General features: G+C 45.8%; 2 protein-coding genes across 2 annotated transcripts in view; both read left to right on the forward strand.

The window, feature by feature from the left end:
- Window positions 1-2,045: 2,045 nt before the first annotated feature.
- Window positions 2,046-12,882, forward strand: asmtl (acetylserotonin O-methyltransferase-like). Its single transcript, XM_029256619.1, has 14 exons — window positions 2,046-2,114; window positions 2,650-2,800; window positions 2,902-3,033; window positions 3,785-3,832; window positions 4,716-4,780; window positions 5,074-5,138; window positions 5,899-6,007; window positions 7,216-7,567; window positions 7,923-8,097; window positions 8,719-8,903; window positions 11,294-11,426; window positions 11,808-11,951; window positions 12,065-12,187; window positions 12,442-12,882. Exons 2-14 carry the CDS (start codon window positions 2,708-2,710, stop codon window positions 12,645-12,647), a joined length of 1,830 nt encoding a protein of 609 aa, XP_029112452.1. The 5' UTR covers window positions 2,046-2,114; window positions 2,650-2,707; the 3' UTR covers window positions 12,648-12,882.
- Window positions 12,883-14,652: 1,770 nt separating this feature from the next.
- Window positions 14,653-16,320, forward strand: part of itgb5 (integrin, beta 5) — a 33,918-nt gene continuing 32,250 nt past the window's right edge. Inside the window, exons 1-3 of the mRNA XM_018745325.2 lie at window positions 14,653-15,222; window positions 15,724-15,809; window positions 15,987-16,194. Of these exons, the coding sequence (XP_018600841.2) occupies window positions 15,147-15,222; window positions 15,724-15,809; window positions 15,987-16,194 (370 nt within the window). The 5' untranslated portion in view covers window positions 14,653-15,146. The remainder of the gene's footprint in view (window positions 15,223-15,723; window positions 15,810-15,986; window positions 16,195-16,320) is intronic.

Raw genomic sequence — 16,320 nt, forward strand, 5'->3', positions numbered from 1 at the left:
GACCTCCGACCTAGGGTGTCCTGGTGCCAAGTGCACTGGTGGACACCCTTATGCATGAACATGGTGTTCGTTATGGATAAACCGCGACTAGCACAGAAATCCAATAACAACTCACCGCTCGGGTTCAGATCAGGGAGGCCGTTCCTCCCAATCACGCCCCTCCAGGTATCACTGTCGCTGCCCACGTGGGCGTCTACTTAAAAACAGTTTAACAGATTTGAAAAAGAAAAAAAACTTTTCACTTGAACAATTTTTGAATCCCAGCATAGCCAGCCCTAAACGCCTGTCCTAGTGGAAGAGAACCAGCAAAAGTGAGGTCAACACACACACACACACACACACACACACACACACATTTTCAGAACCGCTTGTCCCATACGGGGTGGCGGGGAACCGGAGCCTACCCGGTGACACAGGGCGTAAGGCCGGAGGGGGAGGGGACATACCCAGGACGGGACGCCAGTCCATCGCAAGGCACCCCAAGCGGGACTCGAACCCCAGACCCACCGGAAAGCAGGACTGTGGTCCAACCCACTGCGCCACTGCACCCCCCCTCAACTGGTCAACAGACAATAGTATTTATTCACTTATTTTATACTTTTTTAAATAGTCTAGTCAAGTTTAATAATGTTTTAAACTTGAAAGCAAGGCACTTATGCTGAGTTACTCCAGTAAAGAATATAAACTAAATAAATGGATCAAATACTATGAGTCTATAACAATTAGATAGTGGATGACGTCACCTTGGCCTCATACATGTGCATGAAGAAGAAGTGTATAAACGTAGCACAGTGGTATCACACATGTTCAAATATACCAATACTTAGATATACTGTAGCACCAAAAATTCATGCTATACATGATCATGCATATGAATAAGAATTCACGTTCATATTTTTTTCCACCACCACGGGCATTTGTGTCACTTTGCGATTTTATTACCTTCTTGTAAAATAAACAGATTTTTGTTAGATTAGATCCAACTGCACTCTTATATGTACATGTAAACCTAGGCTTATACCTGACAATAATATGCTGAAATTCAGTTGACTTCTGATTTTAATGGACATTGGATGAAGGGTGAATTGAATAAACATTCAAACATAACAAACTAAATACGTATTCCTTATGTCGAAGGTTCTAATCTTCTTTAAGAGATACGCAAAGTAAAATGTCCAAATTTAAGTGAAGTTGATGAACTGAACACCATTGTGAAGTCAATGAGATAAGTTTTGCACTCTGTCCAATGTGTACACTACATTTAAAAAAAAAAAAAACTAGGATTTAGTTCAAATGCAGGCTCTTTAATTGTTGATGAATGATGAAGAAAATGTATCAATAATAAAGATTTGTTTTAAAGTAAATGTAGGGAAATATCAGGTTGTGCGTATTGAAGAGGGACATCTTGTTGTGAGATTAAAGGTATTAACAGATCACATTTAAGATTAATAATGACAACTGTAATTGGTAATAAGTTAGCTAATGATAAAAATGGTTAACAAAGGCATTATAACAGTCAGCCACACTAGTTGATGTGTAAATGATGCAGCTACAGCGGTTAGTAACCACAGCGCTTCGGCGCCTGTCCAGGTTTTACCATGACGAAGCAGGCTGAATGTGCAACTGTGCAATTAATTCTAAGTAAGCTATTTTTAGAAATATATTAACGTTGCTGTAAATTGTTAAGTTCTGTAGTATGTATACATATACATACATATATATATATATATATATATATATATATATGAAGATGGGCAGATGTTTGAAGCCAAGTAGGGTTTTTTGGCGGGAAAATTGGGTTAGAGTTCATTTAAGTAAGATTTTGTTTTTTTTTTCGGATGGATTATAGTATGATTGCATTTTCATTTAGTGATTTAAATAGTAGGGCAGTAACTTTTTTTTAATGACCGCTAAATGCAGCGTGCAGCCGAACACACACGTTATGACTACCGGAACGAGACTTGGAAAGGCAATGTGGAACTCTTATTTTAAAATGCGACCCGGAGACTTACTCGGAAACAGGAAGTAGAATTTATGTGTGTCATGTGGTCACGTGATTCGTGCGTCGTTGCCTCGTTTCTTCGTCGGGCTGATCGTGCGGGAGGTAGTAAGAGGTACGATCGCTTAGAGCTGCAAAATACAACAGAGCAGCCATAATATTGACAGTAATAATAAATATATTAGTAATTGTCTTCCTGGGTGAATATGGTAAACTAAAATCCACCATTGGTTTCTCAATAAAAATCCGTATTTATGAATCGTTTTCATCTTTCTTTACTTAAGTTACTCACTCACTGTCACAAACTAACTTGTTGTTTTCTCTGATGATGACGTCTGACATAAAAGAAATTACGTCGGCGCAGCCTGGCTGGGTCGAGTTTGCTCCAGATCTTGCTTTCATAATGTTTTAACTTGCTTTTCTCACAATGAATGAGCAGTTAATGTGATTTTCTTGTGGATCTGTTACTACGCATATATTTTATTTTTCAGAGTCGATCAGTCCTGTTTAAAGGATACTTTGTAATGCGGAAAAGTTGGGTCCCATTTGAGGGCTAAAGGGTCTGGTTACGAAATGGACTTGTATCTACAATGTTTCTTCATCATGTGGGTCCAGCCGAATAACCATATTTGACTTTTTCTGATTTGCAGGGAAGTGAATAATAATTTAAAAAAATAATAATAAGAGTGATCATCTTTGCGAGTGACCATGGTGTTGAATCCAGTCATATCCAAGTTGGCTGGGAAACTCGTGGTCCTGGCCAGCGCCTCCCCCAGGAGACGGGAGATCCTCACCAACGTGGTGAGAGTCACTTCTGGACCGTATCTTCCATCACATTGCTTACCTCCCACCCCCCCCCCCCCCCCAACACTTCAACACTCGCCTCGTGCTCTCTGTCCCAGGGTCTCCGGTTCGAGGTTGTGCCGTCATGGTTTAAGGAGACCCTGGACAAGTCTTTGTTCGGCAGCCCGCAAGATTACGCCGTGGAGACAGCGAAGCAGAAGGCGCTGGAAGTAGCAAAGCGAATGCCTTTTGTGAGTGGATTGCACTGGTGGCCGTCATTTAGCCCACAGTCTGGGGGCAGCTGGTAGCGTTGTGGTTAGAGCTGTGTCCTTTGGACCAAAAGGTCACAGGTTTGAATCCCACCTCCAGCTGTAGTACCCTTGAGTAACGTACTTACTCTCAATTGCTCCGCTGAAAGTCACCCAGCTGTGTAAATACATTTATTTACTTAGCAGATGCTTTTCCCCAAAGTGACTTCCAACGAACTCTATGTAGTGTTATCAGCCCATACACCTTATTCACCGCAGTGATTTACACTGCTAGATACACTACTTACACTGGGTCACTCATCCATACATCAGTGGAACACACACACTCTCTCTGTCACACACACACTATGGGTGAACCTGAACAGCATGTCTTCAGAGTGTGGGAGGAAACCAGAGCACTTGGAGGAAACCCACACAAACACGGGGAGAACATAAAACTCCGCATAGACTGAGTGGGGATCGAACCAACATGTCCCACAATCACATAAATACTTGTAAGTAGCTTAACATTGTGTGAATAAATGTAAATATTTCTTGGCTCTTCAGACTGTGGCTGTACCTGTCAATCACTGGTGATAATTAATATACAGATATTAGACCTCAGAGCTAATAATGTTAATGTGAAAAAATAGTATAGCTTCTAGAATATTCCACTTTTTTTAATTATCTTAATTTTCCTGGCATTGTGCAGTTTTGTAACTGAACTCTTTTTTTGGCTTGTCATATAATTTAGAAGCACCTGAAGACTCCTGATATTGTGATCGGAGCAGACACTGTGGTGGTAAGTGGACGGAAAGACCCCCCCCCCCCCCTTACGCTGATGCACGTACACCAAGGGAAAGTGTGAGTCCATATGTTGGAAGCTATTTTTTGTCACATTTGATATTTTGGTGAACAAGTTTAATGAGGACCTGAGACGCCATGTCGTCACAGCTCTTCTGCAGCACTTCCCAGATTTGTACCTCCGTCCAGTTTGTCCCAGGTTGCCCAGATGGACTCACACTTGTCACCACTGCTGCATATACAGGCGGTCTGTGGGTTACGAACAGTAATAAAAATATTAACTGTAAGTACAGTATTTATAATAGAGATAGAGAGCAGGATGAGGGGAGAGAGAGAGAGAGTGTGTGTGTGTGTGTTTAGGTATAAAAAACATTAAAGAAACTTCAATGTTTGCTTTTTCGATGTTCATTGTAGTTTCACATTTTTCCGATCGCTTCATTATTTCCACGTTAGGTTCAGTCATGATCGTTTTCCTTTTTTTGGATGCATCACCATCACTTGCATCAAATTTACATTTTGGTGCCATGGTTGGGAGGGTAAAAACAAAAAAAATGACAACTAAATGCAGTAACGCACAAGACACTTAACAGCAACGTGGTCCGACTGAAAAGGACAGAGTCTTTGCCCTACCTCGGGCTCTCGAGCCGACCAACCGCCGTAGACACACAATGTTTTGATGAGCATCGCCAAGTAGCGCCTGTTTGTTATTACGAATCATTGTATGTAACTCGAATTTTGAATATATCAGGTTTTACGGGGGTTCGTAACTACAGCTTGTACGTAAGTCGGATGTTCGTAACCCGGGGACTGCCGGTACTACGCATTTTGGATTTGCAATTTTGAAACAATTTGCAGTTTTCTCACCTCCCGGTTGCTCTCAGACAGTTGATGGCCTGATCCTTGAGAAGCCAGTGGACAAGCAGGACGCATATAGAATGCTTTCCAGGTTTGCTGTTTTTTTTTTTTTTTTTTTTTTAAGAAATAGTTTACAGGCTACTTTCAGTGGAGAATCCCTAAAAATAGTGCGATGCAGTAAAGGGTTAATCTTTATCGGTGCCACAAAACCACCCCTGTACGTTTGTGCCTACTGCGGGAGTGAAATTAGATTTTTACTTTGCAATTAGAATTAATAGTAAAGGATTTCCGAGCATTTGAGCTGAAAGAAAAATCCAAGGAAACAGCATGAAACCTAAAGTGTTACTGTTTCTAAATAGAAATGGGTTCTATCTTTTCTTCCAGGCTGAATGGTAAAGAACACAGTGTTTTTACGGGTGTGGCGATTATACTGTGTCACGAGAAGGAAGGTGAGTCAAAGTGGAATGATGTTCTCCTGAGGTCAGAGGTCACGCATTTCCTAACATTTTAATGTATAACATCTGTGCAAGCAGGAGTGTGGATTTTCGGTGTCCAGGTGGTCCCCGATTTACAATGGGGTGACGTTCTGCGAAAGCCATTGTAAGGTGAAAATATTGTAAGTCAAAAATGCATTTAATACACCTAACCTACCGAACATCATAGTGTAGCATACGTGTGATGGCCATTATGGGCTTGCCGCCTTCATGCTGGGCAATTATTTTGAGTTTCTCCTCAAGAGTTTTTGCCCTCCTCTTGTTCTTCCCACCAGTAGCAGGAGACACAGATGGGTGTTCCTGTGACATTATGGATGCGGAAAACGCAATCGCGTGACAGACTGGAAGATGCGGATCGTTGCCCAGCATCGCAAGAGAGTATCGCACCACATATCGCTTGCCTGGGAAAAAATCAAAATTCGAAGTATGGTTTCTACCGAATGTCTGTCGCCAGCTCACCATCGTAAAGTCGAAAATCATAAGTCGAACCATCGTAACTCCAGGACCACCTGTATTGACATAAACGGAAGGAGCACACATTTGTTCTATATGCCGACGTAAACACTGTGGTTTGTGTTTTAAAGTTGTCTCTATTTAGGGGAAATTTATATTGTGGACATTTATTAATATTCATGCAGACTGAACACTGAGATGTGAGTCTCTGGCCTTTAACTGGTGTAAATGGACTCGTTGGGCTTTTTTTTTTTTATTTCAGGTAAGAACATTGAGTACAACGCAGTTGACTTCTATGAGGAGACCAGGGTGAAATTTGCAGACTTGTCCGAGGAGATGCTCTGGGAATACATACATAGCGGGGAACCCATGTAAGGCTTCGCCTGGCTTTTCAAAGTATATGTTTTACAATAACTGTGTGGTTTCGCAGCACTTTTTTGGGAAGATGAGATGGGATGAGACACTTTGTCACTGGATGAAATAGAGCAAAATTTTGGGTGGCAGCCCTCAGAACGACAGCAACAGAAAGAAATAACACTTTAAATAAATAAATAAGAATTAGACTGAAACTTTGAAGTCCTTTGACGTAGCTTTTCCAATGGTAACGTAGCCTCGGCTTGTGGGGGACGTATAGCCTCCTGCGCCGACTGCCGTTCACGTAGACGCACGGCCCTCCTCCTCTGCTCTTCCCGGAGACCCTCGGCCGATCCGCTTCTGATCTCGTCCATCTCGTCGGTAATGGACCTGGAGGTGACGAAGAGCAGGCTCGGAAGCGCTGGTCTGGACGGGTTAGCCTTTAGTCGAGGACGTGGCCCATTGGGAAAGACATTTAACCCTAACCCGAACCTGAACCTTGTGAATCTCTTTTTTTTTTTTTTTAGACTTTGGTATCGTTGGTCTGACCTTTTTGTTTACTTTGTCTCACTTCCCAGAAGGCCTGTGGATAAAAATTGTAAAAAAAAAAAAAGACATGTACACTATTGCTGTCATTATATAGTTATAAAGAGTTATTTATATAGACCAGTTGTGTTATTCTTCTTCCAGTTTCCCCTCACAGTCCAAAGTGTGAATTGGTGATTCTCAGTTGCCTGTGTGTGTGTGTGTGTGTGTGTGTGTGTGTGTGTGTGTGTGTGTGTGTGTGTGTGTGTGTGTGTGTTATTGCCCTGTGATGGACTGGTTTCCCATCCAGGTTGTACCCTGCAGCACACCCATGCCTGAAGGATAGGCTCCAGACCACCGTGACCCTGTAGTGGACCCGCAGTTACTAATGAATGAATGAATATTCTTGTTATTTGTAATAAACTGTTTATTTTGCGTGTTATCGGGTAGGCTCCGGTTCCCCGCGACCCCGTATGGGACAAGCGGTTCTGCAAGTGTGTGTGTGTGTGTGTGTGTGTGTGTGTGTGTGTATTTATTTTGCAGTTTTTTTATGGGTCTTTGTGTTATTGAGTGGTTCGATTGGAAGTTATGATTGAAAAGTATAGTGGCCTGTGTGGTACAAATTACAGTTGTGCTCTTATGTTGTATGTATACGATGAATACGAGAAACCGCCCTGAAGCCGAGCCTCTTCCTTCACAGGGACAAGGCCGGGGGCTACGGCATCCAGGCCCTGGGGGGTATGCTGGTGGAGTACGTGCACGGAGACTTCCTCAACGTGGTTGGCTTCCCTCTCAACCACTTCTGCAAGCAGCTGAACAAGATCTTCAACGGCAGCGCGGGGACCCTGGCGGTGCCCGTCGACCGCACCAGTCGGACCGCAGATGGGGGGCCGGACAGACCGTCACGGCGCGAGGGGACCACTGAGGCGGCCCAAGCGAGCGGCCGCGCCGAACGCACCCAGATCGCAGCCGAGCCGGAGCGCAGGGCAGGGGGCAGCACCGCGTTCCCTCACAGGATCGCACATCTGCTGGACGGATTCAAGGCCTCAAAGGTACCAGTGTCTTAACCGCACACTAGTGTCCTAAACTGAATTGAGCAGCAAACCCCGAGCTCGCGTACATTTTATTATTTGATTGCTTCGGGTTCAGCGGTTAAACTTGGGGCGGCTTTTATCCAAACCGACTTTACCGTTCGGTACAGCTGGTGGGGAAATAATCTGGGTTCCTCTTGGGATCCCGAAATGCGTCCCTCAGGTCCGCGCGCTTGACGTTTCCTTCGTCGTAGCTTTAGGACTGTCGCAATAATATTGTATTTTGAAATGTGCTCAGATTCTCATGGGGAATTAAGACTCCAATGTTCTCACCACGTGTCTCTTGCTGAGCTCTGCTCCCTGTCTTGGGTTTCAGGCCCTGTTTGCCGCTTCTGCGCTGAAGGTGTTCGACTTGCTGGATGCTGGGCACGGTCTGACGGCGGTGCAGGTAGCAGAGAAGATCGCTGCCTCCGTGGTGGGAGTTGAGCGCCTCTTGGATGCTGCCGTCTCCCTGGGACTCCTAGAGAAGGTACAGCGGGGGGAGGTAGCAGGTGAGATCGCCATATCTCTTACACAGCAGGCAGACCGGAGCAGCAGGGGGCGTAGCACTCAGAGCCGTCGCCTTGAGATTGACAGACCTGGGTTCGAATCCCGTCTCCTGCTTTAATACACTAGATCGAGGTACTTATTGAATTGATACAGTAGAAATTACCCAGCCGTATAAATGGGTAAATCAGTGTAACGGCTTAATGCACAAATCTGACGCTGTAAGCTACTCTGGGAAAAAAAGTGAATAAATTATGATAATAACATGAATCGGTAATAATCACATTTTCTTACACAGAAGTGCAGTTTTGCTGTCCTTCTGTAGAAGCAGTAGAAGTTGCACTGCCTGTAACTTCTCTAATTCCACACACTCTTTATGTGGGATGTGTGATGCGCCGTTTACTGACTCCTCTTCCATTTGGTGTCACAGCAAAATGTATGACTTTGGAATGTCATCTTAGTGCTTCTAAGTCCTTACTAGTGATTAAAATTGATTTTTTTTTTTGGTTCCTTTGAGTAGAACTTGACGACGATGAGTGGTGTCAATTCTGGCTGCAATGGGGTGTTTTGGGTATCGGAGGCACACCTCAAAATTGCCATGTTCTTCTGCATTCGCACCTCCAAAGTGTACAGGAACACGGAGGAGGCGAGCCGATACCTGATTTCCACCAGCGACCTCTCCCTGCACGGATACATCGTCCACTCCAACGATGTGCTGTGGCCCCTCTTCACCCACCTGGAGCACGGTGTGCGGGAGGGCAGCAGTCAGCATGAAAGAGCCTTCGGGAAGCAACCCCAAGACCTGTTTCAGGTGACCGAGCACACACTGGAGATTGCCTTTCCAGAGACATTTTGTGTGTAATGAGGCCTGTGCAGAACATTACATTTATTTATTTAGTAGACACTGTCCTCCAAAGCAATGTCCAGTCAACTCTATGTAGTGTTATGAGCCCACACACCTCATTCACCACAGTGACTTACACTGCTAAACACAGTACTTACACTGGGTCACTCATCCATACATCAGTGGAACACACACACTCTCTCTCTGTCACTCACACACTGTGGGTGAACTTGAACAGCATGTCTTTGGACTGTGGGAGGAAACCAGAGCACCCAGAGGAAACCCACACAGACATAGGGAGAACATACAAACTCCACACAGACTGAGCCAGGACCAAACCCACATCCTCACACACCACCCAGGGGGTGTGAGACAGCAGCACAGTTTGCCATGACCCCACTCAGGGCAAGCAGTTGTAGACAGTGTGTGTACTTCTGAGTACTTTTGATGAAGCAATTTAGGGTTTGTACCTTGATCAAGGATACAACAGCTGGAGGTGGGATTTGAACCTGCAACCTTTGGTTCTAAAGGCAGCAGCTCTACCCACTGCTGCTGGAACAAATCTCACAATTCAAAGAGTGTTTTTGAGCTGCTATAATCACACACACGGAGACGTGCATATGTTATATCCTCGTCTGGATCAGTCTTTAATGTGTGGTTCATCTGGACGCGATTATAATGCGATACAGGTGGTCCTCAGTGTATCACAGGGTTTCGTTCTGATGAGCTTGTCATAAGTTGGCTTTACCGTAAGTCACAAACCATCATATACTCTATTTCATTACTTTGTCTGACACTTTTCTCCAGAGCAACTTATAGTGTTGAGCTACTTACATTTATACAGCTGGGTAATTTTACTAGAGCAGTTTAGGGTAAATACCTTGCTCAAGGGTATTACAGCAGGAGGTGAGACTCGAACATTCAACCTGCACATCCAGAGGCAGCAGCTCTAACCATTACAGTATAGCTGCCCCGTGTTATATAAACCGTAAATACACGCACTTGCTGAAGCCGCTTGTCCCAAGTGGGGTTGCAGCGAACCGGAGCCTAACCCGGCAACACAGGGCGCAATGGTGAAGGGACACATCCAGGACAGGATGCCATGTTCATCTCAGAGAGCAGTGCAAAGAGTTCATCGCATCAACAGAAGGAGAGATTTGGATGCAGACACATGACTGTAAAGTGCAGTAAATTTGTCATTCCACCATTTGAACCAGGACACATCACACGAGTAGCTGCATACAGGTTTATCCGCACACGCACGCAGTCTGAAACCACTTGTCCCATGTGGGGTCGTGGGGAGCTGGAGCCTAACCCAGCAGCACAGGGCGCAAGGCTGGAGGGGGAGGGGACACACCCAGGACGGGACGGCAGTCCGTCACAAGGGACCCTAAGCGGGACTCGAACCCCAGACCCACTGGAGAGTAGGACAAGGTCCAACCCACTGCACCACTGCACCACCGCACCCCCCAGTCACGCTAATATAAAAAAAATAATAATTACTAGTAAGGTGATCAGGAATGGTGGATATTCAGATAAAATTTTATGCAGCTACTCGTGCGATGAACATTGGTTCGTATGCTGGAGAGAAAGAAACTAACTGCACTTAAGAATCACACGTCTGCATCTAAGTGTCTCTTTCTCCTAATGTAATGCACACATTGTATTTCCTGTGAGATGTTCGTCGCTTTGGACAAAAGCGTCTGGTATATAAATACATGTGAATGTAATATAGAATGATAATGTTATAAATAGAGCGCAGCATTAAAATAATGTTTCTGCGCTGTTCTTTTCGCTCCCTTCTGAACCTGTGGTCTTCTGCTTTTTGTTGTTGCACCGCCGGAACATTTGCAATTTTGCTGCGAGTCGTCGTACGTAAGAAGGCACTCGTACGGAAGCACAAGCGACACTTTTCCGTGAATAAGTCAGACGTGAGTTTATGGCACAGCTGGTAGTGTAGTAGTTATAGCCTACTGCCTTTGGATCTAAAGGTTGTGGGTTTGATCCCCACCTCTGGCTGTAGTACCCTTGAGCAAGGTACTTATCCTGAATTGCTCCAGTAAAATTACCCACCTGTATATATGGGTAAATAATTGTAAGCAGTTTAACAGTGTAAGTCACTTGGAAGAAAAGTGTCAGATAAATGAATGTAATGTAAGTAAAACTCACTTGTCAGTGGAGACATTGGCTGAGTCGATGTGCTTGGCCCACGTTACCGTTCAGTGGGTGGAGGCTCTTCGTTTGACCTTTGGACTAAACTTGAGGACTTGAAGATGGTACAGTCAGGGTGGTGGGATGGCTGTCCTGAGTCGAGGGTCACCGGTGCTTTGCAATTGTTTGTTGTTTGTGCGTTAAAGGATGCATACTACAGCAGCGAGGAAAGGAAACTACGCTTCCTGGATGCCATGCACAGCATCAGTAAGGTGACAGCGGGAGACGTGGCGACGGCGTTTGATCTCTCCGGCTTTAGAACCGCCTGTGATGTAGGAGGTAACTCACTGAAACAGATGCATTTTTAAATAAATTTTCACATTAATTATGGAATAATAATAGAGTCCATGGCACAGTGGTCTGTGTGTGGATTGTATGGTCTTGTGTGGGTGTGCATTTCCTCCGCGTGCTCTGGTTTCCTCCTACAGTCAGTCCAGAGATGCGTGTGTTTCAGGGGAATCAAGGTGACCTTAGTGGGTGCGAGTGCCCTGTTGTGGACTGTTGTCCCGTCCTGTGTGTGTGCTGCCTCTGGGATAGGCACCACACTGTCATGACCCTGTGCTGGACAAGTAGTTATTGATGAATGAAAAATGTGTGAATCAGTACCTTCAGCCTAATGTAATTTAGTCACTTCTTTCCGTTGGATTTCTTTTTCCCCAGGATGCACTGGAGCCATGGCCTACGAGTTTGCCAAAGCATATCCAGGAATGTCAATAACGGTCTTTGACCTGCCTGCTGTCATTGAGTTGAACCATCACTTCCAACCCCATGACCAAGACTGCAGTAGAGTTACTTTTGTAGCAGGTCTGCTTTTAAACACTTACAGACAATGTGTTTCATGTGAAATGTAAAGGTGACGTGAAGGTACACAATTTATATCAGATGGAAAAAAATTATACATATTATCACTGAAACAGGAGATTTCTTCAAAGATGACCTTCCTAAAGCGGATCTCTATATTTTGGCAAGAATTCTGCATGACTGGTCCGATGACAAAGTACACATCTTGCTACGTAAACTGTCAGAGGCGTGTTCACCAGGTAAGGGAGGTATTACCTCTACCGTCTTTTTTTTTAAACACGGAAAGACTTTCCTTCATCTTCGGCGTGTTGTGTTTCAAAGACTTCAGTGAAACACAAATCCAAGGAAAACAAGTTGTGATCATGATGTGACTGTTTTATGTGCAACTATTTGTGCAGAAATCAGATGTGAGTTTCATTCAGGAGCCGGAACACAGCGGTAAAATGTCGGTAGAGCAGAATCAGGTGAGAAGCATGTGTGTTTGAAAACCCAGGCGGTGCGGTGCTGGTGTCTGAGATCCTCCTGGAAGAAGGAAGAAGAGGACCGCGGAGAGCTCTCCTGCAGGCCCTCAGTATGACTCCGGGCTCCCAGAGGAGCGGGTCCGAGTACTGCCTCCTACTGAAGGCTCACGGCTTCAGTCAAGTGCACGTCCGGCACACGGGCAACTTCCTGGACGCGGTCCTCGGGGTCAGACTCTGACCGCAACACGCTGGCGTTGATGTCGAACCCTGGATGTTTGGTTCCTGACACTGAGAGCGAAGGGCGATTCTTCCGGATCGCATCGACAAACACGATATTGGGTCACTGAATTCCATTCCATTTCTTGTAAAGCATCACTTTTGAAAATAAACTCAGATTTTAGGACAGCTCTGCTTGTGCTGTTCTTCTCAACCAGGCGTGTGTTCTGTTCCTTGTGAGCCTTTGGCATCTGAACCTGCCGTATTTTGAATGACAGGGGGTGCCGTCCTGCTGGCCGAGACAATCCTAGACGAGAGGAATCTGCACCGCAGTCGATCGTCTCTGCAGTCGCTCAACATGCTGGTGCAAACGGAGGGCCTGGAGCGCAGCTCCGCTCGATACACGGCCCTGCTGCAAGAACACGGGTTTTCGGGAGTCCAGCTCTGCTACACTGGAAACTTCCTAGATGCCATCATAACATTTAAGATGTAACATTTTGTTATTTACCATAAAGACCACGAATTTTTAATTTTTTAAAAATGTGTCTAATTCAAATGGTAATAAATTTGTGTAATTATTTAAAATTTGTACATTTTCAGTTACACATCAGAATGTGCAAGGTTCAGTACTCTCCGCAGCAGAAACGCTGATTATTAACCTTGTTTTGTCCAAGGTGACTTAGTGCCATTAAGGTTTGTACAAGCTGCTCTGAATTTCTGCACCAGGATGTTCTTGCTGTACCAGTTAAGGACTTTACTGAAAGGTACTATGGCTGGAGGGGGGGCATGCTGGTGTAGTGATGCAGTGGTTTAGCTGGGACCTGCTCTGTGGTGGGTTTGGGGTTCGAGTCCTGCTTGGGGTGCCTTGCGACGGACTGGCATCCCGTCCTGGGTGTGCCCCCTCCCTCTCCAGCCCTGCGTTGCAGGGTTAGGCTCACCGAGATCCCACTCGGGATGTGTGTGTATACATACTATGGCTGGTGAGGGAATTCAAACCAGGGACCAGAGACAGCTTTGCTAACTACATCTAGGACAACTACTTGCCTTTAGATCCAAAAGTTGCAGGTTTGATCTCCACCTGTGGCTGTAGTACTCTTGAACAAGGTACTTAGTTTAAGGTGCTGCTATAAAAATAAATTACTCAGCTGTATAAATAGGTAAATAACTAAGTACCTTAACACTAAGTTGCTTTGGAGAAGTGTCAGCTAAATGAATAAATGTAACCACTGTGCCACCTGCTGGTTCAGGTTTGTGTAAATTGCCTTTTAACAGCAAGAGTTTTGCGAGCACTAATATGACACCTGGTAGAAACTGATATTCTTTTCCATGAATAAAGTTCTGAGGATTTTTGAAAAGTATTGAATTATAATACACAAGGGAACTCCTCTCCCTCAACACACTCCAGCGATCCCGTGTCAGCACGGTACTGCAGTGCCCCTTGCGGCCGCCGGGTGGCGCTAGCGCCCCGCAACGCGCAGGTTTCCAAGATGCAATGGCACGAATGAACGCCTCGGTAAACATCTACAGTTCTGCATTAGTCGGCCACTTTGGGGTCAGATCAAATTTTGTATCTCTGAATCCCATCACACTGTGGTCTGTATTAACAATAAATATTTCACCCCACATCCAGGACGGGTTTTCAGTACTCTTTAGAGATCCCTATTTGGGCAGGTGGGAAATAATATGAAGGTCATGCGCTCGCTGGAATCCTGCTGTTGTACCTTTAGTTGTGATACGTTGTGTTTTTGATCCCAATTGCGAGAGTATGGATGCAGAATGTTTAAAAATCACTTTGTGGTTTAAAAAAAAAAACAGTCCCATAAAGGAAGAAAAATGGAATAAATCGGTGAAACACTCGCTCTCTTTGCGCGGTACTTGCATGAAGAGAGAAGGGAAAACAAGTTGGACCAGCTTGGACAGTCGATCACAGGGTTAAAACCCGTGCGCATTATTTCTTCCCCCCTAAGCCTGCCGCGCGCTACCCTCCTCCCCCGGATGCAAGGGGCGGAGTTTCGGAGTCGCAGGACTTTCGCTGTGGTTTCCAGGCTTCTCTGGAGAGCAGGGGGGTAGGTTGCGGTGCAGGACGTGTGAAGAGCTGACTTGTGCTCGAAGAAGCAGGAGAACAAAAAAAAAAAACAGAGAGAAGGAAAAGGAGTAAATATAAGGGAAACATCAGCGTGTTTGTGGCGGACCGGGGAGACGGCGAGCAGCCGGACGAGTTCTCCGTGTCGTGTTTCGCGGGATAAGTTAGAGAAGAGTCGCTGGCCGGGGCCCCGTCCCGTCCCCGTGGAGACCTGACTGTCCGTCCTTCTCTGTGTATTGTCCCCCCTCCCGCTCTCCCTCCCTCCCTGGGTCCCTGGGACATGTGTGTGGACGTGGAGGCCGCTACTCGGCAGGTCTCCCCTTCTCACTCCCTCACCCAGCGCGCCGACTCTCTGCAGTGACTCCTGTCCGCCGCTTTCGTGCTGGAAGCTCCGCAGGCTGGAAGCGAGAGGAAGTGGCGGGAAGGAAGGAAGGAAGGATGAGGAGCCGCGAAGGGTCGGCGCGGCTGCGCTCGCTGCTCTTCTTTCTCCTCCTCCTGTTACAGTCCGTCACGAGTGAGAACTTTTCCACTTGTTGTTCCACAGAGTTCGTAGACGTTTTTCGTTGTGTGAGTGTTTGAGTATCGCCTCAAAACGACAGAGAGAGAAGAGGCGCGCGCGCAAGCGTTTCTGTGCTCCGTGCTTTAATTAACGGACTCTCTGTGTGTCCGTCTGTCTGTGTGTGTCCACCCAGGATGTTTTTCTTCTATCTATCCGTCTGAATTGAGTGTGTGTGTCCAGCAGTAGGACACTTTTTTTTTTTTCTTCTTTTTGTGTCATATGCTGAGTTTCAGCTGGACTCTCGTCTAGACGTGTCTCTAGTTAAGTGATTTTCGGTGAAACATTTTCCACTTGAGAGAGTGAAATGAAATAAAATCAATACTATGTAAGTTCCAGTGTCTCAGTCACTGACATGTGAGCTGCGTTGATATCTGCTCCACATTGTTACATTTTGAGAGGTCCTTCCTACAGGTCCTCGAGTCTTATGTGACTGAACTTCCTATTGGCTCCTTGCAGGTCTGAACGTTTGCACTAGTGGCAGCGCGTCCTCGTGTGAGGAATGCCTTCTTATTCACCAGAGCTGCGCCTGGTGCGCGCAAGAGGTGGGTGACGCAAATGTGACCGTCCAAATCGGGGTAAAAGATTACCTCGACTGCACCCCCTGTTTCCTCGGAGTCGTCCTCCATCCTTCCCAGTCCCTCATCTGTCTGTCCCGCATCACGATACCATGTTTTTCCCCTTTCGTCGGTGACAGGTGTTCCGTCTGTTTTCCGCTGCAGGAATCTGGGAGGCCGAGAACCCTGGTATCGCGGTGCGACTTGACTCGGAACCTGCTGAAGCAGGGCTGCGAGCCCCATTTCATCGAGAACCCGAGAAGCAGCTCCACGGTCCTCAAGAACAAGCCTCTGAGCTCCAAAGGGTCTTGGCCGACCCAGTACGATGTCATCCAAATAATGCCTCAGAAGTTGTCTCTAAGTCTGCGGCCAGGTGAGCTAGCCTGCTTTTCGGACTTTTGGAATGTCACCTTGTAGAAGGACAGTAAGAAGTCGTGCTAAAATCAAGTAGCGTGAATACAAAAGTGAATTTCACTGTGTTTTCATCCAGGTAACCATA

The sequence above is a fragment of the Scleropages formosus genome, chromosome 12 (genome assembly GCF_900964775.1).
Source record: "Scleropages formosus chromosome 12, fSclFor1.1, whole genome shotgun sequence".
Taxonomy (NCBI): Eukaryota; Metazoa; Chordata; class Actinopteri; order Osteoglossiformes; family Osteoglossidae; genus Scleropages; species Scleropages formosus.